This window comes from Drosophila subobscura, chromosome A, assembly GCF_008121235.1.
Source record: "Drosophila subobscura isolate 14011-0131.10 chromosome A, UCBerk_Dsub_1.0, whole genome shotgun sequence".
In the NCBI taxonomy this organism is placed as follows: Eukaryota; Metazoa; Arthropoda; class Insecta; order Diptera; family Drosophilidae; genus Drosophila; species Drosophila subobscura.
In genome coordinates, this window is record NC_048530.1 from 16,602,367 (window position 1) to 16,630,337 (window position 27,971).

Below are 27,971 nucleotides of genomic sequence, written 5' to 3' on the forward strand. Positions count from 1 at the left end.
GGGTCGAACTTCGCTCAGCGCGCAGGCGTCGTAGAGGCGCCCCTCGCGACTGAGACTGAGACTGAGACGGCGACGAAGGCGGAGACTCTGACTGAGACCGAGACTGAGCAGCGATGCACCAGCAGCAGCAGGCAGAAGCACCCGCAGCATTTTGGCCAAAAAAACAACAAAAAAAACACTCACAAAAAAAAAAAACGTTTGTAAGTTTCAGTGCGCTTGTTGTCGCTGTAGAAGGCGCGTCGTTTGACTCAATAAAAATTGTTGTCTCTCCTCCTGCTGGCGTTTTAAATAATATATTGTGCGTTTTTTTTGTTTTGGTTCGGTTCGGTTCAGTTTTGTTTTTGTGTTGTGTGTGTTTGTTGCTTTTTAACTTCTTGGTGAGTTTCGGCTGGCGGGTGGCGGTTTTTCCTGTTGTGGCCAAAGAGCCAAAAAAGAAAGGAAAAAGGAAAAGGAAAATATCGTTATTCCAGCAGCTGTCCTCAGGCGGCCACAGAGGGTGAGGGTGAGGGTACAGCAGGAGGCGAATCAACAACAAATCCGGGGGTTTGTCCTGCTTGCCCTGCTTGTCCTGCTTGCGCTGCTTGCCCTGCGCCTGGCTGCTGCTTGTTTCCGTGTGTGTTCCAATCAATCAACCAGCGCTCCCCTTCAATCACCTGATGATGTTGTGCCGCTCCGAGTTCCGGGATGACCTAATTTTCGTGTGGCTATCGCTTAGTCAGGACCAACACCAGCAGCCAGCCCCCGCACCAAAGAGAGCGACTGCCCGACTGCTCGCCCAACCCTAGGCCACAGGCAGCACTTGATTGGTTTCCTCCCACTTCCGCCTCCTCTAATTAGATTCCGATTTTGATTGGCATTTGTTCTCTCTGCATTTCAGTTTCCGGAACTGTTCCAGCACCAAGGCCCCTGGCCCACACGTACCCAGCCCACCGCCCACCGCCCAAAGCCCAGAGCCCAACGCCTGCGTCAGAGCAACAGCCACAGGCCAACGCAACAGTCACATTCAGCATCTTGGCGACCATGGAGCAGCTGTGCTACCTGGCGCTGGGCTGCCTCCTGGTAATCGTGTTCCTCTACGGACTCCTCGAGCTGCACTACTTCCTGCGCATGTGCATTTGCGTGGTGCTGGCGCGATTCGTGAAGCGCCGCTGCCACATACTGGACGCCACAACGGTGAACGGTGAGTGCGAGTCCCTGTCTCGGCCGCTTGCCGCTTGCTGCTTGGCCGCGCACTAATGCTTAGTCTCGGACCCTCACCAGGTCTCTGCCTCACCAACGATGTGGACACGCTGCTGTATCACATGAACAATGCCCGCTACTTCCGCGAGCTGGACTTTGCCCGCGTCGACTTCTACGAGCGGAGCCATCTGTACCGCACCATCACGGGCATGGGCGGATCCGTGTTCCAGGGCGCTGCCACCATACGCTATCGCCGCTTCATACGGCCCTTTCATCGCTTCAACATTGTCTCCAGGGTGAGTATTCCCTCTCCCTCTCCCTCGCCGGCTCTGGCTTCCACCTGTGGCTCACCTCTGGGTTTCTCTCCCGCAGATCGTGTACTGGGACGAGCAGTCGCTGTTCATGGAGCATCGCTTTGTGCGGCCCTCGGATAAGTTTGTGCACTGCATAGCCATTTGTCGGCAGCGCGTCATCGACGTGTCCATGGAGGCGGTGATGGCCGAGCTGCTGCCGCGGACGGCCTCCGACCAGTTCCGGCCATTGGAGCGGCATGTGGTGCCCGGCTCGGAGGCTAGCCTGCAGCCCATGAGCGTAACCGGCGGCATCAGTAATCCAGCGATGGACCAATCTTCCCTGGCGGAGAATGGACATGCAGCAGCAGCAGCAGCAGTGCCAGTGCCAGCGACAGCGACAGCGCCAGTGACAGCCCTGGGGCACTGTGCCAAGCTGAAGCCATCGCTGCCACCGGAGCTGTCCAAGTGGATCGAGTACAATGACATGTCCAGCAAGAATCTGCGCAGCGGCTGCTGACGGGAGCTGGGAGCCGGCAAACTGGAGCCTCTCCCGACACATTTCGCGGGCTGTTTCTGAAGAACAAACAAAAACTGTGCTACACGTACTATGTATACATGTTTAAGTGGTCCCAGCGACCCTAGGCGTAAGTGTCCGCCCCTAAACCCTAGCTTTATCTAATGTATGATGACCATCATTCATGTCTGAATGCCCAAGCCCAACCCAAGCCCAACACCGCCCCATTGGTAGTCCCAAGAGTGTGTAAGTTTATGATGTACAATGGATTGTGTTTAGTAAAACAAAAGCAAAAACTCTCCGCTTAACGGGTTCTCTCTCTCTCTCTCTCTCTCTCTACCCAGTTGAATCGCCTAAAAGTATGCCCTCGTGCAACGGTTTTGTGGTGTCTGCAGAAGAGTTCTTCGATGACTGCTTGATTTCATATGCCCGCCCCTTGACTTGAGACTTGTACCTTTTGGGTAATTTACAGTTTAACGTTTAGAGTTCGGCCCCAGTCAACTTTGTAATTCCCAGCATTTCCACATCAGCCCGCGAATGTGCTAATTGATCGCGTGTTTATTGCACTCCCACTTAGTCATCGGAATCGTAATCGGAAAGCAATCGATCGGCATTCGGCACTCGGCTGTCGGCATTGGCTAAAACATGAAAATACTTACATTTGTTTACCTTTCATATAGTGGCTTGCAGCGGCAATTAACATAAACAATAGCAAGAATGCAAGCACAACGGCCAAGAAGCACTGCTTGCTGCTCTCTGAGAGTTGGGCAGCGGCTCTCCGCTCTCTTTGTGGGCCTCTGCACTTGTTGCTCCGCTGCCGCTGCTTCTCTCCACTCTCCAACTTTGGACTGCTTGCCAGCTTTCTTCGCTGCGGTGACGGTGACGCCGCCGTTCAGTCTTCTCTGGCCTTGCCCAGTCAACGGTTGTTGTCTCTTCGCTTCTTCTTTCGCGTATCCACGCCAGCTGAGCGTCACTCTGTGTGTGTGTGTGTGTGTGTGTGTGCGAGAGGGATCGATTATTGCAAACGTAAGTAGATTTCCAGAGCTGGAATTGTCGCACTGCTTACCAGCGGGTTCAGTGCATACGATTGACATCCGCCCCGCGCAACGGACTTTGGCTGTAGGCCAGACGCTGAACGGAACGGAACGGGACGCGGGCTAAAGTCTGTTGCAAAACTTTCGCCGGAGCGACCTAACAGGTTTTCCCATCTATCCCATCCCACAGAAAAGTACAAATACGAAGATCGCTTGAACCATGTCGTGGCTGGTGCTTCTGCTGATCCTGTACGTGATCTGGGATGTGAACTACTTCATCCGCTGCGTGTTCACCGTCTTCGCCGGCCGGCTGTTCCAGCGCAAGCGCAAGGTGACGGAGAGCACCTCCATCTACGGGCTGTGCACCTCCCAGGATGTGGACATCTTCATACGGCACATGAACAATGCGCGCTACCTGCGCGAACTCGATTTTGCCCGCTTCCACTTCTACGCCCTCACGGGTCTGTACGAGCGCATACGGCAGAGGCGTGGCGGCGCCGTGCAGGGTGCCAGCAGCGTGCGGTACCGCCGCACCATACCCATCTTCCATCCCTACAAGATCCAGACGAAGCTGGTCTGGTGGGACGACAAGGCCATCTATCTGGAGCAGCAGTTCGTGACGCTGTCCGACGGCTTTGTGCGTGCCGTCGCCCTCTCCAAGCAGTGCATCACCAACTGCAACGTCGAGGAGCTGCTCAAAACCTACCCGGAGGCGGCCCAGCGACCAGCGATGCCCGCCGATCTCAAGCTCTGGCTGGATGCCATCGAGCTCTCCAGCCAGAAGCTGCGCAAAGACAAGTGAGAGCCAGAGACCGGAGACCCGGGATGGCCCCATTTACATAATGACCTCTGCGCCTCTGCGCCTCTGCGCATCTCCAGCTCCGCTTATTAAGTGTCTACCGCTTTCTGTTGCGGCTGTCACCCTTTTTTTTTTAACATAGTTTTAATAAAGAAATGTTGCAGAGATTTGATGTATGGAAAGGTAAACGTGGTCTTCCAACTTTCCTTTATGCTAAGCTCGCCTGCCACTGGCTTTGAGTTGCAGACGGCTCGTGGGGGGTTTTTTCGCCAGTGCCGTTGCGGCTCCGCTCAACTCTGTTGCGTCAGAGATTTGGTTTCGCTTTGGTTCGAGAGTTGCGCCAGCATTATTCAAACTTCGATTTCACATAAGGCAATCATAAATAATTATATTCACTGGCGTGCAAGGGTATCGTTAGGGGTACTACTGAAATACGAGTTGGCATCTTGATAACTTTATTGGGAAAGGATCTGCTCAGATTGAAATTCCCTTACGGCACAACCAAATTGTGTCTAGATTTCAGCAAGCTGCGTTGCCAAAGCCCAGCCACATTTTCCGTCTTGTTTATGTTTTGAGTCCGTTAACCCGCTCGGGCGATATGTTTTGATATTTTTCGATGGCCTCCATAAGCAGTGATTACTGTTTTCTTTTGTAATACTTGTGACTGAGCAGAGCATCTCCTCTTTACGTCGTTTCCAATCACAGACATGCGTGATCATCACAGCTAACGGTTCAATAGCGTAACCGCTTGCGTCACTAGTTCCACTTTCCATTTCCCTTTCTGTCATTTCCATACGGCACGGCACCTCTGCGGCTGCCGCTGCCTTTGCCTCTGCCTCCCCCGCTATCTCTTCCCCGCTCTTTCGTTGGATTCTTTGTTAAGCGCTGACGCTGGCTTCTCTGCTGATGCGTTGATTTGATTCGTTTATTTAGAAATGTGGATCAAAACGTGACACTGAAATCTAAACATAAATCTCATTCACAAAGTATGTATGCAGACGGCGTGCGCGCTCTCTCCGCCACTCTTCCACTCCTCCCCTCTCCATCTCTTACTATTTCTTTCTCTTCGGCTTTGTTTCGGCGAGAGGAGAGACTGCAGCTACTTTGCTCTCCCCCACACCATAAGCTGCATGGCCAAGGTGTGTCTTTGTGCCAGGTAAGGCATTCCCACTGTAGGGGCAATGAAAATACAACTGGTTCCACCTCGTATTAATATGCCATGCACCGCTTGCATACAACAACAACAAAAAGCTTCGTGTCTGCGCTGTCGCTTCGTGCTTGATGCTCGGTTTGCTATTTTTAACTGCGACGGTGACGGCGACGGCGACTGCGAGGAAAACCGTCGATTTATTTTGTCGTCAAGTTTATTTCAGCAGCCGCCGCGAGCGCATCATAGAACCCGCGGACCGAGCCGAGCCGAGCCGACCAGCAGTGCCGTGCAGAACAGTCGCAGCAGCAGCAGCAGCAGCAGCAACAAAAGCGCAAAATAGAAAACTCTCAAAAATTGAAATTGTTGTAAAAATAAATTGGACAACAACGCGTGTCGGCAAAGAATCACCCAAAAAGGAGATCAACAAATTCTACAAAATTGCAACACAATTTTTTTTGCAGTTACATTTTCGTGTTAATTAGTGCGCGACATCGATACAGACCGATTGCAACCGATACCCAAATCGAAATCGAAACCGAAACCGATTCCCCCAGAGTTGGAGTAACACAAATGTACGTGTGCCTGTGGGAGGATCCAAGTGCAAGTCCTCCCACAAATGTATCCAGCAAACCATTGCAGTTTATTGACAGCCAGCCACAAAACAGAAAGAAAACAAGAAACCAGATTGAAACTGCAAGCAAAGTAAACACATAGATTGGCCTGGCCGATCGACGGGCAAGCGCCTGGCCCTGCTTTTCCAGTCCCCCCCTCCTCGGAGACAAAACGGCAAGAAAAACAGCAAAGAAAAAAGAAAGGCTAGGCTTGGGCGTCGCAGGTTTAAATACTCTAAAAGTCGTATTATTCCTCGTCAAAGATGGTCAAAGTCAACCAAGAGTTGGTCTAGTTTTGTCTGGATTGTCTTTAAAAACGAAAGTTTTACCCCTTAGACGTGACTAACGAGCTGCCTGTGTTATGACAGGTCTTAGATGAAGCTGGTTTTAGTTAACTTTAGCTTAAAAGTGAAGAGCTAGGACAGGCATCAGAATTCTTATCTTTGCATCACAAATTTGGCGCTCATTCAGTTTGGTTTCAGGAGATGAGGTGCCATGAGATACGAGTATGTTTCCCCAGTGATCAGTTGCCATCGACATCTAATAGAATAAATCTTGCACTGCTTGCTGTTAAATTGTAATGCCCATTTGTACGAAGAGTATCGCAAAAGAGAAAACTTTTCGTGGACGACACTTTGAAAGACCAACAGCAGTAAGAGCTCTCGAGAGGGGTAGATTGGCTAGTCAATGGTCAAGAGAGACATCGGCAGACGGTGAAAATCTTTTCATTGCTTGCTGCTGCTGTTGTTGTTGTTGTTGTTGTTGTTATTGTTGTTTTTGCCGCAAATGTCGTCGACTTGGCGGATCTGTGCGGATTCCACTGCTTGCCGTTCGCTCTCTTTTCCTCATCGCTCTTGCGGGAAGAATAGTGACAATGGAAACTGCTTTTTCACTGCCTATTTCTTACTGCTTTGCCATCCACTTCTTCCCCTTCTTCGTATGCTGCTTTTATCATGATCTCTGCCTCCGATTATGAAATATTTATGTTTGTAGAAACAGAGAATAATTTCCAGATTTGTTAACCAACAATTTCCATGGCATAAATCACTCGGGCAACATCCGCAGAGACAGAGACAGAGACAGAGGCTCGGAGAAGTCCAGCCTCAAAACCACACACTAGTTGTAGTATGTGGTACTCGTAGTCCAGCCCCGGCTTCGGCTTGTCCACTCTCGAATTATGATAAATGTGCAGCTGTGTGTGTGGGGCGGACGGGTCTGGGGTAAATCGCAAATTTTCAGCGTCAAATGCCATTAAGCCAGTCCGCGTTATTGAGTTAAATTGGAAAATAAGCGAGCGACAGTTACTCTCGTTGCTGTGCCTTTGCAATTGTTCGCACTTGGAAACGACGGACTGCGACTGGGACTGGGACTGGGACTGCACAACCCTGGCCCAAGTCCCATTATCCATGCCCCAGCATGTCCCTCTCTGCCCATTCCCGCTTATTTGCACTACTATTTCATTATTATGTGCTGCTACTGCTGCTGATGATGATGATGATAGTTATTCCAATTACACAGCAGCTCTTTTCCCTCCAGCTGGCATTCCACAGCAGTTTGGGATCGTAGGAGGACTCTGGAAAGCAAACTGCACGCATGCGTCTGTCGCGTGCAGCAGCCGCCCTAAGATTTCAAGTTCAGATCCATTAACGAGGGTGTGGTGGGGATGGACCGCGCTTAGATTCTATTTATCCAGTGCAATCAGTCAGAAGTCAAAGATGGCAAGCAGTCTGCGGCACTCGTTAAGCAGTGGAAAGCAGTGATCCCCCCACAGCCAGCAAGCAGTGCAGTTGCTTCCTTTCAAAATATTGTAATTTCTGCATTTATGCGCATATCTACAATGTAATCACTCTTCACTTCATCTCTTTGCTGCTCTCTCTCCTGTCTCCGACTAACTGCTGACTCACATGCAACCATCTGAGCTCCGCTCTCTGGTGGCGCGAGAATTGAACATGAAGTTTCCCAGATCCGAAACTTGATTGCCACACAACATGTAATAATTTGCATAAATCCAATTGAATTTTGTTTTCTATTTCCCATGAGAGTTGGTAGTGTTTGGTTCTCTTCACTGCCACAATCCTCCAGATCTTAGCAGATAAATATGCGCATGAACGTCTGTAAACATTTGTTTAGCTTTCGAATAGCTTACACATTCATTCTGGTTTTGTATATGAATCAAATTAGTTTTTATAGATTTTTCTCTATCATTATCCGACTATTCCAATGAATGACTTATTGCGACTTCTCTGGTGGCCCCTTCCCTCGGTGCTTCCCTCTGCCTGCACATCCATCGATTGCTTTCGTTTGTTATTTCTGGATAATGGCCTGCAGATCTGGTTGCTGTTCCATTTGTTTGTTTTCATTGGGTCATCTCATATATTATTTGCATAAACGAATCCGAGTGGGTTAGGGGAGGGGGCTGGGGGCAGGGGGCAGGGGGATGTGCAACAGCTGCGCTGGCAGAGCTCGCCAGCCATTCCGTGATACTCCCATTAAATGGCCATAGACAAAAGGAAATGCCAATGGAAGCCATCAAAAAAATAGCAACAATAAATTCTTTTTGTTTAAATTTATGAAATTTCAGTTTTATTTATACACACACACACACCACACACACACACACACACCACACTCGCTCACGCTCACTCAATGGGGTCGACGAATAAAAAAAAGAAAAAACAAAAAACAAATCGCTTATTTAATAGATGGAAAAGAACATTTCTAATGAATGCAGCGCGGCAATCGCAATCGCGTTGCCCATGATTTATGCCCCCCCACTGTGTGAGTGTGTGTGTGTGTGTAGGTGTTTGTGTGTCTGTGAGTGTGTGTGCGGACAGGGGGACTCCCAGCTGCCTCATAACTAAAGCCCGCTGCATCTCTGTCATTTATTTGCAGCTCCCGCGATGGGTAACGCCGGCTACACGTGCATACGCCGCACCTTTTGCTGGCTGAACATCATTCTCTGGGTAAGTGGCACATCCCCAGTCCCAACAGGCTGCATGTGGAAGGATGCAGAAGTCAGACAGAAGCTGTCGCAGGCACAGCAAGGCATTACCTTTGTCTGTCCTTAACCGATGATTCCGAATCCGATACGTGATGCTGCCAGCACACAGATTGGGATTGTTTCGAAGTAGACATGCAGCGGATATGCAGCAACAGTTGCAGACAGACAGAGCAACAGGCAGTGGGACTGACAGATGGCAACAGAAATCAAAGGCACAACTTTGCCGACGTCGCGCGTCTGCAGCGGAAGCAAGCAGTGCCGTCTCCACTGTGTATGTACGTGCATGCATAAATACATATCTGTACATGCATTTACATACATTTATGTATGTATGTCTCCCTGTCTGTTTTGTCATTGTCTTGTATGGCTTTGGCGGAGCTTGCTCTTTGAACTGTCAATCGATGTCAGATTGGGATTGGGAAGCTTTGTCCTGATTGTTCGAGCCCCTCCATCACTCCATTTGCCTGACACTCGTACTCTCTCTCTCTCTCTCTCTCTCTGGCTTCTCTCTCTGACAGCTCTGCAGCTGCGCTTTCCTGGGCGCCGGCCTGTGGCTGCGCCTCAGCTACGAGGGATATGCCACGCTGCTGCCGCAACATGCCGCACTCAGTGCGGATACGATCTTCATGTCCATTGGCGGTGTGGGCTTCGTGGTGAGCTTCCTTGGCTGCTGCGGCGCCTGGGTACAGTCGCGCTGTCTGCTGGTGCTGGTAAGTGGCAGAAGGAGACGAAGTTGAAGCTTTTGGCTGTCACATTCTCTCGTTTTCTGCCCACAAAAGTACTTTATGCTGATCGTGATGCTGTTCATGAGCGAGTTCCTGGTCGGCTCCATTGCGTTCCTCTTCCGCGGCGGACTTGGACGGACGCTGGCCAACGAGCTGCGCTTCGGGATCGAGCGCCACTACAACAGCAGCGACCGCGGCTCCCTCGTGGCACCCTCGGTGGCCGCCATCTGGGACAGTGTGCAGCAGTCGGTGAGTTGGGACTTCCTTCCTCCAAGCCATTGCCCCAACATTAACTGGCTCCCACCCCCATAATGGCAGTTTGAGTGCTGCGGAGTTTCCTCCTACGAGGACTGGTACGACGTGCAGTCGTGGACGGGCAAGCGCTGGGTGCCGGAGTCCTGCTGCCGCACTCTGTACGACCAACGGCAGCTGCTGACCGAAGGATCCGGCGACGGCCTCCTGCGCGTCGACTGCGGCAGGTGAGTGGAACATGGCACTGTGCTCGCCGATTGATTACTCTCCTCCCAAATTGATTCACAGATCTGAGAACCCGTCGCTGTGGTGGGACAAGGGGTGCGCCCACTCGCTTCAGAGCTGGTTCACCGGCCAGCTGAATGTGGTGGGTGCCATCGGGCTGGGCATCGCCTTCGTCCAGCTCTTCGGACTGATCACCTCGATGCTGCTCTTCTGCACCGTCAAGCACAAGCGGGCCTCCGACACATACAAGTCCTATTCGCCCTCGATCGACCCCCAGACCCGCACCAGCAGTTGGGAGGACTGAACCCGCCTGTAGCAGAGGGACAACAGCCTGAGCACCAGCCGCACGTCCCTCTCCAGGCATTTCTCTAGTTTTTCCGCGTTTTTTTTTTTTTTTTGTTGAATCTTTTTTTTAGTTTTTAAATCATTCTGCGAATTGTGCCAAAAATTAATTTTATGTTATCATTTGTAGGAGCAAAGCGATGCAAAAGCTAATTAGGAGATCCTTGACAGAACAGAAACACTCACACGGATCGAAGCCTGTGTGTAGTTAGGGGTGTGTCCATATTGTGATGTGCTTTCTAGTAGTGTAAGGCATGAGGACCAGGACCAGGACCAGGCCTCCCTCGAGTAACTAAAGCAATATACATAGCTACATACATATCCTACTGCATATATTTATGTTATTTTAATGGACACTTGTAGTATTCAAACAGCAACAAAAAGCAAACAAACAACAACAAAAAACTGCCCACAGCGCAAAAAAACAAAACGAAGAAGTGGAGCAGGAAGCAGGATTACGATGAGGAAGCAGCAGAAGAGTTTAGTTAGTTAATAACCCTATTATGCGTATGATTATTTTATTTATATATTTATAATATTTGCATATCGAATACACATTCCTAAACATAATCAATTACACAAATATTACGCCTCGCGCGATAAGTTACAAATAAATTAAAGTATTTATTTAAATTACAAACGAAACAACTTGCAAGAAAGATTGTATCAAAGTGGAACCTTCTCGGTATATAGATTTATGATTATTAGAGTACATATTGCAAGCAGTGCCAACACTTCCCATTACAGTTATTTGTGTGGCTGTGCCGCAGGCAGAACTTTCATCTGCACGGTTCTGCCGTTATGGGAAACCTCTGTAACACCCTCTGCAAGGGTCAATGCTGTGACGAGTTATGCAACTCCATCGGTGAAAGCTACAAAGAAAAAGGCATTCTCTTCAGAGCCCCACCAGTTTGCCACCGATGATGTCTAGCTGAGCGGTGATGCCCTTGGAGACGCTGCGAGCCAGCTCTTTGGGTTTCTGTACAAAGAGAGAGAGCGGCAAGAGATGAAGAGAGAGCGTGGGGCTGACCTTGAGCACACACAACACATGTGCCGGCAACGCACGACTGCTTGCATAAGCAGCGGCCATAAACAGAGGACAAAGCAGGAGCCAAAGGCGAGGCCAAAGCAGTGGCCAAAGTGTGGACCAAAGCAGTGACGAAAGCAGTGGCCAAAGCAGTGCTGCATACGCTCTCCGCACATTATTGTGCAACGCAATGTGCGAACCAGCAAACAATCAAACAAGCTGTAAATTCCAGCACAGCACTCACCTGTATCAGTGTGTTGAGCAGATTGGAAAAGGCCTCGTAACCATTGACAATGGTCCGTGAGATGCCGTCGAACATGTCGCCATTGTTGCCGTACTTCTCGTGCTCACTGATGGTATCCAAAATGGGAACGGGCTACAGTCGAAAGAAATACATGCAATCGCCCACAGTGCTAGAGACAAGTATAACCCACCTGGGAGAAGTCGGCCAACTTCTTTTGGCTGTTGTCGTAGGCGCTGAGCACCTTGGACTGTATGGCCTCCTGTTCGAGGTTCACCGATTCCGCCGTCTGGGATGGCTTGGGCAGCAGCGAGATCTGCAAGCAGTGCAGTTGCAGGTTGCACCTCAACAGGAATTCGTTCGTCCTTTTGCGATACTCACCTTGAAACCGGCCGACGGCTCACTGGCCGCTACCTGCGTGGACTCCGCCTCGGCAAATGCGTCGAGGGCACCAAACTCTTCGGCCGACAGCCTGGCATCTATGGGCGTGGCTCCGTCCTGGGTTGTGGGCGCTATGGGCGTGCCGCGAGTGCACTGCCCAAGCAGCAGCACCATCAGCAGCAGTTGCAGCGGCAGCGGCAGCCTCATCATCATCACAATCGTTGCCATCGTCATTGCAAAACCTGTGCGTGTGTGGTGTGGACTCTTACGAAACCGAAAGTGAAGTAAGCTGAGCGCGATGTGAGGTGCAAAACGTCGCTAACTTTCGGGCTGTCTCCGCTTTTGGCCAGTCGCTGTCTGTGCACGGCCGAGTCCAAATTTCAACTGAATCGCCGCGTCTGCGCAACGATTTTATTGGTTTAACCCGTCCACGCGGGTCTCGGGGCTTGGACTCTGAGCGAGTTTTGCTGTTTGCCGTTTGCTGGCTAATATTTCGGTGCTTGTGTAAACGACAACGGGAGCCGCTACAGCACATAATGTGGCAATCCTCCATCTATGTGAAATATGGTCAAAGGAATCCCAGTGCATTCCCAACTGCTGGCTGAAGGCAGAAGTTTCTCTACTTGAAATCAATCAGAGCTTCAGTGTGCTGCTCCTCATTCCAACCGGCCTTGACTGCACGTTTACTTTAGCTAATCTCACGTAACCCAAAACCAATTGGAAACTTACCCCAGTTGACCCATCGAGTCATAAGCAGCGCTCTCCGTAGAGTAACGACTTAGGCAGCCACAACAGGGAAACGAAGCTACGGATACCCTCGCTCGTGTGGGGTGTACCGATTCGGCTGCTGTTCCGCTGATCGGCAAGCATCGAAGAGGGAGGGTATTGGCCATTGGCAGAGTAAAGCTTGGCAAACTTGTTGCAGTCCACAGTCCACAGCTGCGCTGGCGCTGGCACTGTCGCAACAATGAGGAAGGAAACTGCGTTCGGTGTTCGTTTACTCAGTTAGTTGGTCAATCGGCGGACCGGGCCGGGTTTGTGCAACTGCCTCCAGACATAGTCCATTACATGCCGCCACATAGTCCAACCGCCGACGCCGCCAACGTCCACCTTTTCATTCATCAATTAAAAGCGCAAACATTTTGAGTTTGATTGTCGTTTATGGTAAATGCTATTGCTGTTACGGTGTCATAATTATATATGTACAAATTGCATATCAATCAGAAGAGAGTTATATACTGAAGCGCACGTGAATATCAGTCTCATAATTGCTACATCATGATACTCTCCTATAACCCTCTTCTGTTTCGTCGTGGACACATGCAGCAGAAATTCTAAGCATAAGCATACTCACCACAGCGGATAGCAAAACCTTTATGGGAAATTCATCTTGGGCAGGATACCACCTTTATGGTAAATTCATCCTGCCCAAGATCATGAGCTTACCATAAAGGTGTTGTTATTCGCTGTGGTGAGTACCAATGCTTATTCCCCACGCTGACTATACTGACAGAAAATATAAGATTCTTATGAAATGCTTCTACCCGACTCCTTCGACACATATATGACATGGGTGATCGAGTGCACCAAGGCAAAATCGAATACCGCAGAGCTGTAACTGCAAAGAATATCCTGAAAAGAAGCTTAATCTCACAATAGATTGGTTCTTTTTGCCCACAGTGCGCTGGCTTATCGGCTAAGAGCTGGCGCCTGCTACGTGGGGAAATGGTTCCAGCATTGGATATAGTATATTCATTTACCTTCGATGCAGGTGGATGTGAATCCGCTACCCAATATCTAAGATCTGATGATTGGGTGAACAGCAACCGAGTAATTGGCTGGTGCAGATTTCATACACATACAGCTGTGAAAAAAATAATAGCACCACCACCACAAGCAATTTTCAAATAGTTGCCCAACTCACATTTTTAACTTTAAGGAAACGTTAAGCACATTTTTAGAAAGGGAAGACTCTTACAAATCTGGGAACAACAAAAAAAAGCACCTTTTTTGTTAGGCTTTTAAGTTATTTATGTAACTTTAGTGAAACTCGTAAAATTAGGCGAAAAAAATAATAGCACCACTTTTGAAAAATGGATTTAAAATTTAAAAAAAATGACCAACAAGTAATGAATTTCTTTGTTAACACTTTTGAACTATTAATTCTAAATCAATATTTATCATTCAAGATTTAGTTCAGTGTCCTATTTTGGCAACATCAGCTGCGCAGCGTCTTGGCATTAAATCCACTAAGTCCAGGCATAGCTTTTGGGGAGCTTTGGACCAGGACTCTTAAATTTGTTCTCAAAGTGATCCGACAGTGGTTGGTTTGGAATCAGCAACTGCCTTCTGTACGTCGGACCACAGATTTTCGATAGGTTTTATGTCAGGCGACTGTGCAGGCCACTTTAACACGTTCAGTGTTGGCCCCGAACCAGTCCTTTGCTTTCATGCTGGGGCTATTTTCCGTTTGAAAGACCCATACGAGTGGAATTTCGTATTCTGCAAAGGGTAGCATTACTGTCTCCATGAAATTCAAGGACACGTGCTGATCCATGATGGTTTATAGTCAATGTATTGGCCCTACTCCATAGTAAGAGAAGCAGGCCCATACCATTAAATTCAACCTTTTATTTTTAATGGTTTTCTTTGGTGTACTGGTGTTCCTTGAACGTCTTAAGAATGATCGAGATCCCTTTTCAGTAAATAAAACACTTTTTACTCATCTGACATTAAAATTTATGCTCCATTATAGGGGTGTCCAATTGGCATGCTCCCTTGCAAACATCATGTGCTTAGTAATTTGTCTGGCGTTTAAAAGTGCGATTTTTTTTGGGCATCAGGCTTTTTTTAGCTATGTTGTCTAGATATTTCCAAACTTTCTAGCCCGTCGCTTTTATTTTAAGCTCTTTTTTTAAGCTCGATAGCAGGCTTGAAGGGAACCTTCTTGCTCTCGCGAATCAGCCTTTTGACCCTAAAAGGGGTCATAGATCGTTTTCATCCACGTGTTTTACACTTTTCTTCATAGTTGAAGGCGTTTTTAATCATTTTATTGAAACTGCCTACCAATTGACCAAATTCTCTGTAAGTTTTTACGTCAAACATAAATTTTTTGCAGGGGTCGCGCTTTTTCGCATTTCAGAGCTTTCCACGTATTATTGTAATGATTATTATTAGCTTTTATGATAGAAACAATGAAATATTAGTTAAAACTAATAAATACGTGGTTTATACAAAGTCAATTCCGCGAAATTACGGATATTCGCTTAAAATAGTGCTAACGGTGCTATTATTTGTTTCGCCATATTCGTGGTATTTTTTCTTAAATTTAAAAAAAAAAATATAAAGACAAAAGTTTGAAGAAAGGCAACACTTTGTTTGTTAATGGGGAATACTTAACTATATGAAAAAACTAAAAATTTAAAAAAATCGCAACAGTAATTGCCTTTTTTTTGTCCAAGAACAAAATGTGTTGTAGTGGTGCTATTATTTTTTTTTTCGCAACTGTATGTACATATATAAAGGTGAGCTGGCTATCTGGGAAGAACTATATATGTAATCGAGCGGTGGCCGATTGGAACGTTATTGGTATAGGGATTACCCATACACCTGGATCCATTACTAAAAGTGCATGAAGTTTTCCCATGCATTTACCCACAGAACATAAACAGAACTTGCATGTAGTTGGTGTGCAATGATCGTAGGAACATGCCTTGGCCCTTTTCCCACGCAAATATTTACAAGACCGTCTTGGGGCTGTCTAATTAAAGTGTCGCGCTGCCGCGGGCCACGATTTATGTGCCATAAATCGATATGTCAAGCAGCCAATTGGTACACACCGTAGGACAGTAGGCCGCGCGATAGCTTTGCGGATTGTGCGGGTAGTCGCTGTCTGACGCAAGCGTTGAGGCATTTTTCATTGTCTTATCAGTGGGTGGTGGGATATTGTGTTGTGCTCTGCCATTGTCTATATATAAACATCTGAACACACGTTTATTTATGTCTATTCTGTATTCTGTGTGTGTGTGTGTGTGGAATACATTTATGTACAGAGTAAACTAAATATTAATACAAACTAATCGTAAGTAAATCCTTCATCCTCCGTCCTCCAACCATCTCTGCCACTTCGAAAGCTCAAAAAAAAAGTTCCTATTGTAATTCGTAAAAAAAAAAGACACGCCTCTGCACATCCAATTTTGTACTCTCTTCGAAGCTGCCGCAGCCCAGCCCAGTCCAGTCCAGTCCAGTCCAGCCGTCGAGCATATTGCACACAAAAGTATTGCTGATCCGTGGGGAGCAGAGTCCCCAAATCAGTTGCCAAATTTGATGGTCTTCTCTCCGTGCTGACTGAAACTGGCGCTGCTCCGACTCGAGCTGCCGTTCTTCAGTATGCCATTGGATCCTCCTGCAGCCGCGTCGCCGCCGTTCACCTTTCTCAGCGTCTCGCGCTTGGTGCGCTGCTCCCCGTACTCCCCAATGGTCACTGTGCCCAGGCGCAGGGTTCGTCGTTGCTGCAAAGAACCTTCTGCTGCTGCTGCTGCTGCTGCCGCTGCTGGGGATGTGGCTGCTGATGTGGTGCCTCGATTGCCACGCAGCTGGACAGCATCGTAGTCGGGCTGTGGTGTTGCCGGTGGCCGGAAGCCGCCCACACTGATGCTGGCACTGCGCATCGGGGACATGGCCTGCGACTGTTTCATTTTGGCTACGCTGCCACTTCCATTTCCATTTCCATTTCCACTTTCATTTCCATTGCCATTGGTTAGCTTCAGCACTTGCGGTCTGGGCTGTGGATTGGCAAACTGCGGCGGCTGCAAGTGGCAAAGGAAAAGGCTCAGTGCTGGATCAATGCTGCTGCTGCTGCTGGGGCTTACCGGTGGCGGCAATTCCGGTGTCCCATTGCTGGCCGCTGCTGCTGCTGCTGCTCCATTCGTGCCACCAAGCTGACTGGAATTCTGTGCGGAAGTTGTGCGGCTGCTGCTGCTGCTGCTGGGAATCGTGCTGTTCCGATAGCAGCTATCGTCTGGCATTATCGAAGTGCGCTTCAGGGTCTCCCCGCGTTCCTGGAAAAACACAGAGAGAGAGAGAGGGAGAAAGAGTTAGCAAGGGAATTGGAGGGTGGAGGGTGGATGGTGGATGGTGGCAGCAAAGGGCTACCTGATAGGTGGACATTGTGACCAGAGGTCGTCCGATGGTCACTGGGCGCATTGTTGGCATACTGCTGCCCTCCGCCTGCCCGTTCTTCGGACGTAGCAGACTCATTTCGGTTCAATCTGTGCGGCAAGACTGCTCGACTGACACCCAACCTGGCTCTGGCTCTGGCTCTGCCACTCCGCCGCTCTGGTGGCGCAGTTCGCTCAGCGCGTCGGCGCCAAGCGATTAGATAAAAACCCATTCGAGGAGCACTCACAATCAGAATCGCTACACTTGGCCACCCCTCTCCCCCTTGGCCACTGCCCTGCCCCTTCTGCTGCTCTGCGCACTCTCTCTCCGTGCCCGCCTCTATTTGCTTTTGGCCATTTGTTTGCCTGCCTTTTGTTTTGGTTATTGTCTATCAGCTCTTTGCGTGACTCACTCCGTTTCCGATTGATTTCACTCCCACTCGGAGTGCGAAAGAGTCCACGCATCCATCAGTGGATCCACCCCAAACTGTGCACTTGAAAGCATAATTAATTGGCACTCAATCGCAGGCAGCAGAGCTGCTTGCTTGCTCCACGATGAGATGCGGCATCGAGGCCCTTCGGGGGGAGACCATGGGCCAAGCTCGATTGGGCAACAATCAGCCACAACAATGGCAAGCAAGTGCAGCCCAAGAGGCTCGCTTGACCTTTACAAGTAGCCAACAACGAAGAAGATGATGATGATGATGATGCTGGTGCTGCCTGCTGGCTGCTGGCTCACCTTGTGCTCACTCTCATGGAACCCGTTCCTGAACATTCGCTGATGCGCTCGCTTGAATTCATCCATCAGCGCCGTGTGCTGATCGCCGCCATTCGCTGTTGCACCTGTTGCTGCTGCTGCTGCTGCTGCAGTGCCTCCTCCTCCTCCTCGTCCTGCTGCTGCTGCTGCATTGCCCCGCTGCCTCTGTAACACTTGGGCAGCCGCACAGCTCTGGCTCTGGCTCTGGCTTTGGCTCTGGCTCTGGCTGTTGCGGTGGCTGCTGCTGCTGCCATTGTGTGAATTATGATTTAGCTCGCGGTTGTGGCGCTGCTTCTGCAATAGTTTCAATTAGTAGAGTGGCATTCCCTCTTCCCCGCTGCTCCCCCGCTCACCTCTTTGCGCTTCTTGAGCTCCTCGGTTATGGCACTGGAGAGGCTGCTGCCCCCCGCAGCCACATCGCTGGCGCCGCCTGCTCCGCTCCCACTGGCCTCATTCGTTGCTGCCTTTGGTGGTGGTGGAATGGGTGCGCATCCTGCTCCTGCTGCTCCTCCTGCTGCTCCTCCTGCTGCTCCTCCTGCTGCTCCTCCTGCTGCTGTTCTCTGGTGACTTTTGTGCTGCCTCATGACGTGCGTGGAACTGCTGTGGCTGGCTATGAACGTGTTGTTGATGGAGGTGCCATTCTCGGACAGCTTAATGATGGTTTTGTTCAGCTGCTTGCCGGGCATGGCCGGTTGTGGCTGCGACCAGGAGGCTGAGCCGGAAGCCACCTGCACCGGCGCCTCCTCGCGCACCGCCGTCAGCCGCTTGGACTTGGCATCGGCCCAGCAGGGACTCTGGTCTCCGGTGACGGAGCTCGCCGAACTGTTGTAGCCGCTCGACTCGCCCGGAAACAGGTCGCAGCCGGCCGCGGTGCGCACCACCATGTCCAGCTTGCTGGAGCTCTTCATCACGGCCACCGCCTCGCTGAAGAGCACGTCCGAGAAGTCGATGCTGTTGACGCTGAGGATCTGGTCGCCCGGCCGCAGGCCCGCCTCCCGCGCCACACTCCGCTCCTTGGTGAACTGCACGAAGATGCCCGGCTTCCACTCCGGCCCCTTGCAGATGCCCAGGCCCAGCTTGGTGCGCGGCGCCACGTGCAGCACCACGCTGATGTCGCGACTCGCCGCGCTCCGCCGCTCCGTCTTGAAGGAGCTCTCCGAGGGCGTGCCGCTGACGCTGGGCAGCTTCACCACGCTCCACGACAGCCGCTCCTCGGGTTGACTGGGGAGTGAGGGGAAATCGTTTAGCTATCGCTTGGGTTGGGCTTCCCCGACTTACTCTCTGACTGGCAGCATGCCCACGCCGCGCACCTTGAGCGTGATGCGATCCTGGCTGCCCACCAGCTGAATGAACTCCTTGTGCACAGCATCGTCCAGCCGAAAGCCATTGATGCGCAGTATCTGGTCGCCAATCTGCGGGGGAGAAGAAGGAGGAGAAGGAGCACCCCATGAAACCCCCGTTGAGCTTGAGCCTCCCCTCCATTGGCCTCCACTTACCCGCAATCCCTTGAGCTGCGCCTCTCCGCCATGCTCCACGTGGGAGACAAAGAAGCCGGTGCCGTGCTCCCTGCCGCCGCGCACCGCAAAGCCATAGGTGCTGGCACGCTCCGGGCCACCGACCAGCAGGCGACGCTGGTGTGGCCGCACCAGGCGCAGGACCCGCAGCCGGGAGCTCGTCGGCATGGCGCACCACGAGGAGGCGGCCGTGGTGGTCAGCGTCATCACATCGCTGCCCGCCGAGCTGGTCGTGGAGCCCTGCATGCTGCTGCCGCAGTCCGTCGATGCCGATGCCGATGTCGACATCGAGGCCGGAGTTGCAGTCATTGTCATCATTGTGGAAAGTTGGGGCTGCTGCAAGAAGGAACGAGGGGGAAAACAGGCTTGATTTGACTTCACAATCGATCGATTACTCTGCTGAAACTATCGAACTATCAGTCGTTAATCGATAACGCGACAAGCACTTGGCAGGCATTTTCAATGCCATCTCCAATGCGAAACTTTTGGCGCATTCCATGCGAAAGCTGAAGAAAGTAAGTGGATGTGGGGGCTAGGGTACCTCCCTGCCCGCCTGCGCACCTCGATTGGCGACGTGCAGCGACTGACAAGCGAGCGGCAGAGAGGAGGAGTGGAGTGGAGTGGAGTGGCCCCGAATTCAATGTGAGCAAAACTTGAACTTGCAATTCGAAATTCCCTAACCGAAAATTGGGTCACACGCATCGACAACGATGGTGATGATGGTGGTTGATGGTGCTGCTGGTGGCTGGTTGCTGGTGTTGCGGCTGCTTTCACGCGCCACTGCCACTGCCACTCCGGGGATCACATTCACCAGCGTCGCCGTCGTCGTTGTCGTCGTTGTCGTCGCATAATTTCACTTTTTCACGTAATTCTACGCTTCACTTGCAGCGCCACAAACGAAAGGAAACGAAACGAGAAAATGATAGAAATTTATTATTGAAATTTCAGTTGCAACCCTGCCCCACCCCCCGCACCACCACACTGCCGACGGTCCGGTAAGTGCCCCACCAAGATGGATCCTATCTTAGCAGGCATAATAAATCACTTACGCGCAGTGCCAGCCATGGGCCATTCGAGAGCCAAAGTTCAAGCCACTTACAAGGTGGGCGAGGGGCGGGCAAGGGCAAGGGACTGGAGGGGAGCTACCCGCAGTTACCTTTTGCCCACTGACGTAACCCCATTCCCCATGGCCATTACTCGCATCGAAATGTTTTGTAATTGCCGCAGCTCCTCCAATGATGAAATGCAACAGTTTGGAGCGAAAATGTATACTCAGAAATCTTTGATCAATATTTGAGATAAATCTCCCAAAAAGGAGGAAGGATGGGCATGGCCATGGCCATGGCTACACTTCACTCTTGTCAGCCTCTCCTCAGTGCGTGCCACAGATGGCTCTTCCTTTCGGGAGACAACCTTTCGGTGGCTGGCTCTTCCGCTATCAGTTGTGACTAAGAAGTTGCCGGGATGCAGATCATGTAGTTCCGGAGACACAATTGGCAGCTGAACATAACTGATCGATGGAGTGGACTGGACAAAGAAATCCATTGCGACCCGTGTCGATATTTGACACGATTTTTGGACTGATTCTTCAGCTTTCCCCATTGACAGGCAGAGGAGCGACAGAGGGGCAGGGGCAGGAGAGTCAGTTATTCTGAGGTGAAACTTTGTGCAATCAAAAGAAGTGAAATTGAAGCAACAGCAAAAACCCAGAGGAGGAGTAGGAGCTGGAGGAGGAGGCGGCGGCGGCGTGATAATCAATTGAAAGAGAATCGCTGCTAATGCGAGTCCAACGAATGTGGAATCTGGGCTGGACTGGGGCAAATGGGAAAACACTTAACGCTCTTGTCACGCAATGCGGCGAGTGGGCGTGGCACACACACACACACACACACAGAGAGAGAAAGAGAACGAAATGCGAGCAACGAAAACATTGTAATGCCGCTACGTGAGTTGCCAGCAAAAGAAAACAGAAACAGAAACTGGAAGTGGCAGTGGCAGTGGGGCGATGCTGGAGACCGAGACGAAGACCGAGACAACATCTCAAATTATCAACAAAAAACATATGCACAGACGTACACAGAGAAAGTCCATGTCTGTGTCCATGTCCATGTCCATGTCCAGCAGCGGACGGAGGCAAACACTCCTCAAATAATTGCTACATGGCTGCTGCCTGCTGCTGCTGCTGGCTAAGCAGATGAAACGCAAATTAAAACACGAAATCAAACAAGAAGCAATGTGTGCGATGCCCTTCCGTTCCAGCCGCGGCATGCCACACTTTAGCTTTGCTTTGCACGGGGAAATTTCGATGTGGAGAAGCTTCAGCTCGGTGCAGAGAGCGTGATGCCATGCCCAGCACGTTCCCTCTGTATGCCAGGCTTTAGTCATGCACATGACATGCATGTGGTTTTCTGAAGAGTAGAGCATCGCTGTAAATTCCGTCATGCACGCGACATGCAATCTTTTGTGAATCTTTCGGGTAACAACATCTGTAGAGTATCCAAAACTGCGACCACGAAGACGAATCGTTGTCTCTTTGCTTCTTGTTGTTTTCGGACACTTCTGTGGAAATGTTGAGCATTAAAAGTGTGTATGGAAATAAAAGTAATAATCAGCAGGCAATGGTCAGAAAGCAGCTCTTGGGTTGGGGTTGGGTTTGGGTTTGCTGCCTGCCTCAGCACTTTTTCAATTCAATTTCAGCCCGAAAAGCTGAAAGCTGAGCAATTGCCAAACGGAAACCGTACGGAAAGTGTCAACATGCCGCAGAGGCGTGACAGGAAGTGCCAAAGCAGGCAGCAACAACTCATTAGAACTAATTGTAGGAGGGAGGACGGGGGACGGGGGCTCAAGTGGAGCGCAGGTGAAAGGCCGTCAAAGAGTTTTGGACTTTCGTTTGTGGGGTTGGGCGGTTGTGTGGTTGTGGCTGCTGCTGCTGCTGCAGTTGTTGCTCGAAACTTAATTGTAACTGCCAAATAATTTGCTGCGGCCACAGAAACTGATTATCATTATTATTATTACTCTGTCTGTTGCCTCTTGCCTCTTGCCTCCTTCCATTGTTATTAAGTGTTGAAGCGGCAGGAAGGGGCAGCACACAGCAAGGGTAGAGGCAGAGGCAGAGGCAGAGCTGATCGATAAACGGATGGATGGATGGATGGATGGATGGGATGGGATAGGATACCTTCAAGTAGCTGCTGGCTCTTGCTCGGCATGGGGCCCATGCAGCGGCGCTGTGGCTCCGATAATTGCCATCAATCTCCCGCTGACAAACTGCAGACGGATGTGGGATAAGTGGGCCCACAATGTCATTGAATTACGGGCATTTGCCAATTGGGCTGCCGCCCAACCACTTGCAGCTTTCTTTTCGATAAATCTCAAGCGCAGGCTGAGCTGCGGATTCTACTTTAATGTCGAATATTGATGCGAGGAAGCGCGACGCAATTGGAGCAGAAGCCAAGCCCCAAAGCGCGGGGCACTTGCCACAATCGTCGCGTTTGTTGCCCAAGTCTTTTGTTGCACTGAGCGACAGTCTCTCGCCTCATTATTGGTGTGTGGGTTTGGCCATTGAGCACGCTTTAATTGCTGAACACAGGCCACTGGAAATATTTGCACGTATTTCTTGTTCGTAATTTATTTTCCCTTCAAAGCAAAATAATTTCCATACTTTGGCAGAGACGTTGAGCCGTTTGCTTGGCATTGAAATTACAATAAATAAAAGAGAAATTTCTGTGGAATTTCACTGGCCAGACAGCAGACGGCAGACCCATCCATCGGATTGGGGCATCCTCCTTTGGCTGGTGCAGCACCTGCAAATGCTTTTACTTCCGCCGATGCCGATGCTGATGCTGATGCTGCCTGGCTGCAATCAGGCAAACGCACGACTGACAACGTGACAAATTGTCGATAATCTAAGTGCCCCCCGCCATTCCACACTGAAGACGCTTCCTCTCGCGCAGCGAGGAAGGCATTTTTCTGGTGAAACTCCTCGCTCGCTCGCTCGTATGTTGTGTGTTGCTTATCGCCAAAGTTGCAGGCAATGTCAAACGTGGGTTATGCCACCAAACAGCAGACAAGCAGACAAGCAGACAGGAGGAGGATGCGCCACAGCCACAGCCACAGCCATGACCATAATCGTGATGCTGCCAGGCTGCCAGCCAGTCGACTCCATAAATACCAAATGCCGCTGCCGCTGCCTCTGTCGTGTGCAAGGAAGCGGCTCCTCTGTGCTGGCTGCACAGCTGCAGCAGCAGCAACAGCAACTGCGGGGCTCCTTGCTTCGTCTGGGAGAAAGCTGGGGGCACACAACTTTTACTCTGCCTCATTTTAATTGCAGAACATTAACAATGCGCCAAAGGATTGGCTCTGAGGCCTGGGCTCTGGGCTCTGGGCTCTGGCTTTCACCTTCTGCCAATTAGGATGGCGCTGGCACATTGCCTTATGCAATGGCGCCTCGGCAGCTCGGCATCTCGGCATCTGCCAGCTGCATGACAACATCTGCCCATTAAATGTCTCATATGCGGCATGTGGCATGTGGCAATAGCGCTCGCTGGAAGGGGAGTAATCAGCAGCCATGCCACTGCCAAGCAATTTACATTTTGCGCCTCGAATCATTCAGAGCTCTGTTGTTTGTTCGTTTGTTTGTTTACTTTTTTACTTTTTTCTGTGATTGCGTGCCAGAGGAGCCTCTCCCCCTGCCCCTCTCTCTTCATGTACGAATATTGCGTCAGCCACAATCGCCGCCTCAATCAACAGTTTTGCTGCTGCTGTGCCTGCTATTGAACTTTTGCTATTTTGGCCAAGATTCCCACACACCTGCAGCAGGCAAAAAGAGTCGCTGGCAGCTGCCTCTACCCATCCAATCCAGCCAGCCAGCCAGCCAGCCAGCCACCCACTCGCGCAGCGTGTGAAACATTGCAACAGCTTTTGGCTTTCGAGGCGTGACACGAAGCACAAGACAAGCTAACTGGCTGGCTGGCTGGCTGGCTGGCTGCTCGTTTCAAGTACGTTCAGTTCGCTTGGCGTTGGCCCTAATGCGCCGACAGGTAAATGACCGCTGAAATGGCGCGCAAAAATTGAATTGTTTTGCATAAATTGATGTTTCGTTTGCTGTTTCGGTTTCGGTTTCGGTTTCATTTTCATTTCTTGTGGCAGTTGTTTTAATTGACTGACAGAGGCCCTCCTCTGTTGGGCCCACGCTCAGCAGCAGCAGCAGCAGCAGCTGCCAGCTGGGAGGCCCAGCTGCCGCACACAGGCGGGGTGTAGTGGGAGTGGGAGTTGCAGTTGCAGAAACTGGATTGTCAGGGCGCGGCTGCTGCTGCTGCTGACTCTCGACCATCTGCAGATCATCATCCGCACCTCGAGAGAGCCGAACTGCAGCGAAAGTTGTCCACGGCCATTTTCGCTCTCCTGCAAAGACATCTTCTTTTTCCTCTCGATTTGCCATGAAAGTCGGTGGATCGATCGGAAGAGCGTAAGAGCTGAGAACTGGATCCTGCCATGTGGATCTGGGGGGTACTTCTGGACCCCAGCCCTCCAGCCTGCTCCACAAATACCGATTATAAAAATTAACATCAGCAGCAGGCAGCAGGCAGCAGCAGCAGGCAGCAGTCGTTTGCCTATTGGGAGGAAGGCAGGCTGACTGGAAAGGCGGCTTCGCTTCGCTTTGCTTTGCTTGGCTTGGCTTGGCTTGGCTTATCCTACAAATGCCAGACAAGCAGCCAAGAAAATTCAACCAGTCCGAGAGTCGCCGCCGCCGCCGCCGCCTGTCCGTCTGTCTGTCTGCCTGGCAGAAATGCCATTTGAGGCTAACTGGGCGGCGAGGCGAACTGGTTGCCCAGGCCAAAGACAACTGCAGCAGCCCGTCCTCGTCGTCGCTTGGGTTACAAAAGGAGCCTGGCTCTGGCTCTGGCTCTGTGGCAGTGGCACTGCCTGTCTGTGTCTGTCTGTGTGTGCTTTGGGCAGCCGCAGGCGGCAGCCTCAGCTTTGCTGCATTATAATTTCAATTTTGTGTATATATGAGATACGCGCAGCTCGAATTGGCATTTTCCATTTTGCATTTTGCAATTTGCAGCCAAAACTGCAACTGCAACTGGAACTGCGACTGCGGCAACTGTTTGGCCATTCCACAGGCAACTGTCCGGGCAATTAAAGCACAATTAACGCCTCATCATGATGGGGGGAACAGCGCGATTATGACGATGATGATGGCCGCGATGACGAGGCTGGCTTTGGGCAGGAAATGCAATTAACCGATTGGCCCACAACTCAGGCTTCAGTCATTTGAAAGTCTCAGCTGCGGCTGCCGCTGCCGCTGCCACTGCCGCTGGCTGCCTCATGCCTCACCACAGGCGCCTTTGGCCGGCCAGGTGCTCTCACAGTCCCACTCCTCTCGAATGCCCAATTGCCAGCGCGGGTATTGCATAAGAGATTGGGTGTCGCTGCAATGATCAATCAGTCATTCAGATGTTCAATCATAATGGTGGGAGGGGGAGGGGCAGCATAGGCTGGGACACGTTAATACAGAGAGACAGCACGGATACAACTTTCTTCCGGCAACGGCAACAGGGAACTTTCTTCCTCATTTTCCCCCCAGAGACAGCGCTCGCTCAGAGAAAGAGAGAGATAGAGAGAGAGCCTGTCCCTTTAGTGTGCACTGCTTTCTGCTTTACGGGGCTTTACAGCAGTTCTTCCTTAGAGCGAGAGAGAGACAGCGACGCAAACCTCGTGCTCTTCCAGTTAGAAGCAGGTTACAAGGAGAGACAGGGACAGGAACAAACAGTGCACACGCACATGTACATACATACATACATATGTACATGCATGCAGAGTTGTTTTTGTATTCTTCTTTCGTCTTGTCGCTGCTCTTTCTTTTCTTCTTCTGCGTTTTGGGCTAGACTTTAAAAGTATTTAGAGCAAATCAACAACAGACAACAAAATCAGAAAGAAGAGTCACAACAATTGAAGGCCGCGACACAATTAATGCATTATTTATTAATAATATCTCCGACTTCTCTTCTCACACAAATTGTGTCGCCCGTTAAGCAGCTTAGACACACATAAACAAACGGACACACACTTACACACCCGTGCCTGTAGCGGTTTGGTGGAAGGAGGATGGATGCCAAGCAACGGCAAACTTAAAGCGTCACATTACACGCTCGCACACACATACATGTGTACGCATGGAAAGAAGCACGCCAGAACATGCAGACAGACATTGCACATCCCCATGGCTGCAGCACACACACACACACATGCATGCATTTATATGTATTTACCTCATTTGCGGTGCGGTGGGGCGTCCAAAAGCAGCACAAGTTTTAAAGTTAAGGAGAGCCAAACAAAAACAAAACAGAAAACAAAAAACCAAAATGGCAACACACACACGCGCGAAACTTTTGCAATTAGAGCGCGGCAACAATCACAAAGAAGCGCGCAAATTCTTGCTTTGGAGAATCTGTTGGGTTGGTGGCTGCGCGTCGGCGGAGGCGCGGGAATCGCAGATTCAGCGACGCGAATAGCAACAAAAACAAAAAGATCGCCGAGGGTAGTGCTGCCGCATGCACTTTACACTTTTGTGGCTTGAAGTGCCAGCGCACTCAGCCGAGACGACGGGACAGAGCAGGTGCACTGGAAAATTGAAACACTTTCAACACTTTCGGTGTGCCTTTCCTTTACGCAAATTTAAACAACAGTTGCACAGTAAACAAAACAAAAAAAAGCTGTCAGGAAAGTACATGTGCACGTAATACTGCTATTTGTGCACTCATAAACACTTTTACGCCGGCGCACCACTTCTTCTGTTTACGAACTTTTTATTTGTAAAGTGTGTAACCCGCGAAACAAACCACGCAGCCAGTGTGACCACGGACGTATCAATCAAGTATACCATTCGACCCTTAAAAATATACCAAAATATACCTTCTTATTTTCAAAATATACCATAAATAGTCCGAATCTTAAATCATGTTCCTCGATTTTGATCTTCTATATAATATTACTAGCAAGTTAAGACTCTGGGCCCTGAAACTATAATTTGTTCAGAATAATGAATCCTTACTCTTTTTGCTGGATACTGTTTACATGAATACAAGTTTACTCAAACTGCAAATATAACTGCAATATATTTTGCCATCGACAGAGTGTGACCAGAGGCGAAAGCCGCATTCCGTACGGTTACACTTCTCAGGAAGCCGTTTGTTTTGTTTACCTTTTTGAAAATGTGTGAAAATTGAATAAAAGGTTAATAAAACGAGAAGGGACGTGTGAGACGCTTCTTACGCGTCACAACTTTTATACCCGGCACTCAGTACTACATCTGCAACTTAGCGGTTATTTGTCAAATTTTACATTTTTTCTTCATCTGTCATCTACATCAACAACACTATAGCGTTGAAGGGGATTATATAGAAAAACAATATTCAAATGGCATTATCCTTAATGTCCTAGCACCCGAAGTGATCCGGGACATTTTCCCGATCCCGAGGAGACGTGACATGTTCTTTTTCGACAGGAAACAGCTGAGCTAGAGCCTTGTAGAGATTAAAAAGAAAAAACAACGTGAAAATGGCATTATCCTTAATGTCCTTGCACCCGAACTGGTCGCAAAGGATCCAGGACATTGTGCCGATCACGAGGGGGCGTGGCACATCCTGGACGGACTACAAATAAGGAGAAAACAACAAAACAAATCTCTCCTGTTATTTTTGTCAAATTTTGACTGTCACCTCTTTGCACAGTGGCGCCCACGCGATCTGGAACTAAAATAACGTAG

At 50.1% G+C, this 27,971-nt stretch overlaps 5 protein-coding genes across 6 annotated transcripts; 3 read left to right on the forward strand and 2 right to left on the reverse strand.

Moving 5' to 3' along the window:
• Window positions 1-421: 421 nt before the first annotated feature.
• Window positions 422-2,285, forward strand: LOC117903721 (protein THEM6). The gene is made up of 4 exons (XM_034816070.1): window positions 422-496; window positions 878-1,180; window positions 1,261-1,475; window positions 1,552-2,285. The coding sequence occupies exons 2-4, from the start codon at window positions 1,021-1,023 to the stop codon at window positions 1,987-1,989; spliced, it is 813 nt and encodes a 270-aa protein (XP_034671961.1). The 5' UTR covers window positions 422-496; window positions 878-1,020; the 3' UTR covers window positions 1,990-2,285.
• Window positions 2,286-2,815: 530 nt separating this feature from the next.
• On the forward strand, window positions 2,816-21,175 carry LOC117903722 (protein THEM6). 2 transcript variants are annotated; one of them, XR_004649525.1, is made up of 2 exons: window positions 2,816-3,012; window positions 21,162-21,175. XR_004649525.1 is itself a non-coding variant. In XM_034816071.1 (2 exons), exon 2 carries the CDS (start codon window positions 3,241-3,243, stop codon window positions 3,820-3,822), a length of 582 nt encoding a protein of 193 aa, XP_034671962.1. In that variant the 5' UTR covers window positions 2,874-3,012; window positions 3,211-3,240; the 3' UTR covers window positions 3,823-3,864. The 2 variants fall into 2 exon arrangements, 1 of the variants encoding a protein (XP_034671962.1); XM_034816071.1 differs by lacking the exon at window positions 21,162-21,175 and adding an exon at window positions 3,211-3,864 and having other exon boundaries at window positions 2,874-3,012.
• On the forward strand, window positions 5,306-10,112 carry LOC117903720 (tetraspanin-9). The gene is made up of 6 exons (XM_034816069.1): window positions 5,306-5,541; window positions 8,473-8,543; window positions 9,100-9,291; window positions 9,361-9,555; window positions 9,625-9,785; window positions 9,847-10,112. The coding sequence occupies exons 2-6, from the start codon at window positions 8,481-8,483 to the stop codon at window positions 10,085-10,087; spliced, it is 852 nt and encodes a 283-aa protein (XP_034671960.1). The 5' UTR covers window positions 5,306-5,541; window positions 8,473-8,480; the 3' UTR covers window positions 10,088-10,112.
• On the reverse strand, window positions 10,919-12,169 carry LOC117903723. The gene is made up of 5 exons (XM_034816072.1): window positions 11,775-12,169; window positions 11,587-11,709; window positions 11,397-11,528; window positions 11,014-11,104; window positions 10,919-10,965 (listed from the first exon to the last, which is right to left on the reverse strand). The coding sequence occupies exons 1-4, from the start codon at window positions 12,006-12,008 to the stop codon at window positions 11,021-11,023; spliced, it is 573 nt and encodes a 190-aa protein (XP_034671963.1). The 5' UTR covers window positions 12,009-12,169; the 3' UTR covers window positions 10,919-10,965; window positions 11,014-11,020.
• LOC117903718 (uncharacterized transmembrane protein DDB_G0289901) lies at window positions 15,763-27,032 on the reverse strand. Its single transcript, XM_034816067.1, has 7 exons — window positions 26,476-27,032; window positions 19,187-19,540; window positions 18,969-19,102; window positions 18,044-18,911; window positions 17,673-17,984; window positions 16,646-16,834; window positions 15,763-16,582 (listed from the first exon to the last, which is right to left on the reverse strand). Exons 2-7 carry the CDS (start codon window positions 19,520-19,522, stop codon window positions 16,085-16,087), a joined length of 2,337 nt encoding a protein of 778 aa, XP_034671958.1. The 5' UTR covers window positions 19,523-19,540; window positions 26,476-27,032; the 3' UTR covers window positions 15,763-16,084.
• Window positions 27,033-27,971: the final 939 nt, after the last annotated feature.